Below are 4,880 nucleotides of genomic sequence, written 5' to 3' on the forward strand. Positions count from 1 at the left end.
AGTACCATGTAATATTGACCGACAGACACGAAGTGCCTGTACACACTAGTACTATACAAAGGTAAAACATAGTGTAACTATTACCATAGTGTAATTTTTTCCTATTTTACCCTTAACATTAATTAATTTCTACCATAAAATCATACAATTGTTGCTAACCAACACATTAACCACCCTTATCACCTTAAATAGAAAATTATAATAGAAACAAAAAATTATAATATAAAGTATACCAAACACAAAAAATACATTTAATTCTCAAAAATGAAATATATAAAAATTGAATACTTAGTAGCACATAATTGGAACTTGCTTGCACACAGTGTTTGTCAACACACTAGTGATAATAAAATAAAAACAATAATAATAAATATATAAAAAATTTAATCAACATAATATTTTTTATGAGAAAAAAATATATATAATAATTAATAGTGTAATAATTTTTTATATTATCACTACATTATCAACCATTCATTTTCGATCATAATTGATTTTTCAAAAAATATAATTCAAATAAATAATTAAATATATGCTGATTGTATATATATCTTTATAGTCCCCAGCAACATAAGATTTGGGACGGCACATGTCTATTCGTGCCTAACTGCCAAACCGTTAACCCCTTCATTTTTTCTCTCTCCTCTGATGTTTTTTTGTTGCATTATTAGGAGAGAAAAAAGTAAATGAAAACAGCACTTCGCTACCCATGTTGTTAAATATAACTATACTCCTATGTCCTATATATATGGTTTTTGAACTTTTCTATTGCCTCAAATCTAAGGCTTCTTCTTCCACATTTTGTTTAAGGGAGAAAAAGAGAATCAGAGGCAATTCTTCCATAGGATTCAACCTCATTATTATCTAAAGTATAAAAATCATAACTTGTTAATTAATATACCTTAGGAGGGTTGGGGTACCGCAGTTCTTAGGTGCCTCTGAATATTTCAACCGTGGGACTCAATCTAGTTGTTAGTTTAATTCAATATCCTTGTAAAACAACAGGTAATGCTCGACGTGTATTTCTTGTATTCTAGTTTCTTTCTCGAGAGAAGGGCCACTTTTCAAATGCTTAATATGGAATAAGGATCTGTTATTCTAAATCATGTACAAATTTTGTCCACACCAATGATAATGAAATAAAAATAGAACAAATAATAAATGTTTAATATTTTTAATTGACTTGTCATTGATATGGGATAAGATTCGAGACATGATTTGGGATAGCAGATCATTGTTAATCATTATGATTCCCAATTTTGATGTTTTGTTTGCTTTGGTTTCAGAGAGTTTCCGCGGTTTGTTTTGGTGGGAAACAGATTAAGAATGTTGGGGGATTTGATTACCCGTTGTCTTATGTATGTACCTTTTTTGTTTCTTTCTTTGCCTCTTTAATTGATGAATTTTCTATTTATATTTTTCATTCTTATATATATATATCAACTCTCTTTGTTCATTTTGGATTGCAGACTCGTTCTGGGGTATGCATACCCTGGATTTGAATGCTATAAAGTTGTGGAGAAAAATAGAGTCGACATGGAGGAACTTCGATTCTGGTGTAAATACTGGTACATGAGATAATTTCCTTTTTTGCAATCAATTTCTTGTGAATTAGGGACAAGTTTTATTCTGACTGTCATAATATTTATGTCACAGGTTACGTAATATTTCCACATGTTGGCTAATGTCAGCATTCGTTATGATGTAAAATAAATTTAAGTTAATCACTATTCGTTAGAAGTAGGATTATATGGGGTACACATCAATGAGTAAGGGAGGAAAATGAGTCCTTATATTTTTGCCAGAAAAATAATCTTCTTTTGAAATATGCAAACTAAGACCAAATGCCTTGGAATACAGAGGAAATAGAGGACTAAATGGGTTATTAGGTTGTTTTAATTTACTGTTTTCCTCACTTTTGACGTGATTAATGTTATTGTAGTAATTGCGATGCAGATTGCGGCCATTGCGATATAAATTATTTTGTAATTAAAAAATATTTTTTAATTTAATGTGGTTGCGACCCAATGCAGCTACATCGTTGTGATTCAGTATCAGCAATTACAGTATGATACGGTTACCGCAACCACAATATTGTGGCCGCAATTACTTAATGTTCTCCAAAATTTAATCCTACTTGAAATCATTATGCAGCAAATATAACACTGCTGTTGGGTATTTGAAATCATCCACCATCTGAAGCAAACGTATTGTTTTCCTTGCACATGGAGTTAAGAATACTAGAAAAGTTGGTCTAATAGGAAATATGGTTAAAAATTGTTTTTGTATAAATAAATTATAAACTAGACTTTGTAGCCAATATGTTGTGGTTCTTGTAGTTTTAGCAATAATATTGAAATTGCAATTGTGATCTTATCAGTCAAATTTATATATCTAAGCACAAGATGACTACAACCAAAAGAAATATTATGAACAAGTGAAGTTATTGATTTGGTTTTATATCCTATTAAAATACACATTGAATTCTCATATGGCATTGCACAATACAGGCTTTTAGCAAGTCTTAATCACTCTGTCAATCGTCTTTTTGCAGGATAATTTTGGCACTTTTCACTGTACTGGAAAAGTTTGCAGACATATTCATTGCATGGTAAGTGTTGGATTTTTAATCACTCCTACCCTTTTGATTATTCAACTTCGTGTTGTAAATTAACACACCTTCATTAAGGCTGCCAATGTATGGAGAGATGAAACTGGTGCTCATTATCTACCTCTGGTATCCCAAAACCAAGGTAAACCTCTTTCACTTTTTACTTATACTCATTTTATCAAATTATTAAATTATAATGATGTGGCCGCATTAATTTTTGCAACCCCGTAATATTAAATTATAATGATGTGGTCTCATGAGGCATATTATATATCACATCTGGGTCCTCAACAAATTCAATTTTTATTAATAGCAAAAATTTTCACACCGTAATGTTCCTAATCCTCATTTCAACATTCACTACCACAATTTAAAGCACTCCTACAATTACTTTATCACCATTTTACTAATGAGTTCAAGGTGAAATACATGTTTGATCCTAATGCAGGGAACAGGATTTATTTATGAGACAGTGCTGAGGCCTTATGTATCAAAGCATGAAAATGACATTGATAGGAAGTTACTTGAGTGGAAGGCTAGAGCATGGGATTTTGCCATATTTTATTGGCAATACTGTGCACAATTTGGGCAGACTGCATTTTTTCAGGTTCTTCAGTATTTGGCTCTTCAGTCCAACAGAATTTCAGCCAACCCCACTACTCTGGTAAACTTCCCCTTTCAAGTAGGAACAACTTAGCTTCCCTCATTTCAAAAATAAAAAAAATAAAGAAAATAAAGAAAATAAAGAAAACAAAATTATACTTATATGTTCTCCTTTAATTGTACAAATCACACTTGTCTATGCATCCCTTAAAATCTAATTTGATTGAAGCATTTAATCATATTTTAGTTGACTGTTTCTTGAGAGAGAAAAACTTATACTTGACTACAAATTTATTATTAAATACTAATACTAATTAATAATTTGTAATCATTTAAAAAAAATAAGTTTGATGTGTAAATCATACCATAAATCATTGCAATTGAGGAGAGCACTCATGTTAAATATGGCCGGCAATTGACTGCTTGTCATTTTTTTACAATAGTCAATATTAAATAACAGAAGATAACTTATTCATTCATATCCATTTTTTTATAATATGGGTCATTTAGAAGAGAAACACATTTTAAAAGGATTCTACAATTTCATATTTTGGTGAAATTCACTGACATGTCATAAGGACACAAATCTCATTAAAGGTTGTTATAGTTTATGATTAGACCAACCTTCCATAAACGGTCATGATTGATATAGTACAGGGGAGGAATGGAAATGGGTCTACTTTAGTATGAGTTTTATCTTCCTCAATCTGATACTTAACCCAAACTTTTTGGTTTGAAAATATATTATAGAGATCATGTTTCGAACGGTGTTTTAATTTTTTTTGCTATTCATCTCTTTTGTTCACCTCACATTATCATCAAACTTTGACATGGGTAACTATTACACTGCAGAAAAACGAGGTACATCGTGAAATTGAAAGTTCCTCGCCTTCAATGCAATCACCATCCTTCAAGATGAAGCAAAGTAGTTCCATAAGCAAGAGCAAAAAGTGGCCACCAAGTCCCCCACAATCACCAAGCATCCACCGCAACATTTCAGAGACACCAAAGTCCAAAAAAGTTGAAGTTGACCTCGATTTCCAAACAGAATATTCAGAGGAAGATGAAGCAATATTGGAACCTGAACCTGTTACTATTGGTGAAGGCCAAGATGTTCCTCGCGTGAACGTGAAGGACAGAATCAACCGAGCGCGTGCTAGGCTCCGGACGATAGATACACAAAACTCTAGAACCCCACGAACCCCGCAACGAAGAGATATGTCGTAATTGTACATAGTGTTCACCTTAAAATCCCCTTTAAAGAGAAACTGAAGTGGGGGAATTGGAATAAGACATAATGCTTTCTCATTCTTTCTTTAGTCCAACATTGTCATTTATTGATATTTATTTTTATTCTTGTAAAAAAATACATATTTATACTCATTACAATACCTGATGTTGGACCTTTTATTTATTTTATTTTTTAATGGTTCTTATTGTTTTTGTTTTGAAGTTTGTGGTATCATTTAGGAATAGAATGTTAGCTCATAAGATTGGATCAATTGAAACTAGAGAGAAGTGAGGTAAAAAATCCAATGATGATTATAAGCAAAATTTCTCTATATAAAAATGAGAGTATAACAAATCTTTTCATAATAATAAGGATAAAGAATAATATTTTCTCTCACAAATACTCTTTCAAAAAACAAGATTTTCCATTTGTGTA

General features: G+C 31.3%; 1 protein-coding gene across 1 annotated transcript; it reads left to right on the forward strand.

Moving 5' to 3' along the window:
* Positions 769 to 4,658, forward strand: LOC109347546 (putative HVA22-like protein g). Its single transcript, XM_019587457.1, has 7 exons — positions 769 to 1,005; positions 1,287 to 1,358; positions 1,470 to 1,568; positions 2,555 to 2,611; positions 2,690 to 2,753; positions 3,060 to 3,275; positions 4,067 to 4,658. Exons 2-7 carry the CDS (start codon positions 1,327 to 1,329, stop codon positions 4,439 to 4,441), a joined length of 843 nt encoding a protein of 280 aa, XP_019443002.1. The 5' UTR covers positions 769 to 1,005; positions 1,287 to 1,326; the 3' UTR covers positions 4,442 to 4,658.

This window comes from Lupinus angustifolius, chromosome LG05 (genome assembly GCF_001865875.1).
Source record: "Lupinus angustifolius cultivar Tanjil chromosome LG05, LupAngTanjil_v1.0, whole genome shotgun sequence".
Lineage (NCBI taxonomy): Eukaryota > Viridiplantae > Streptophyta > Magnoliopsida > Fabales > Fabaceae > Lupinus > Lupinus angustifolius.

Coding starts and splice junctions, on each gene's coding strand:
- LOC109347546 (XM_019587457.1), top strand. CDS start 1,327: ATGTTGGGGGATTTGATTACCCGTTGTCTTAT. Junction 1,359..1,469: donor TTGATTACCCGTTGTCTTAT/GTATGTACCTTT, acceptor TTTGGATTGCAG/ACTCGTTCTGGGGTATGCAT. Junction 2,612..2,689: donor GCAGACATATTCATTGCATG/GTAAGTGTTGGA, acceptor ACCTTCATTAAG/GCTGCCAATGTATGGAGAGA.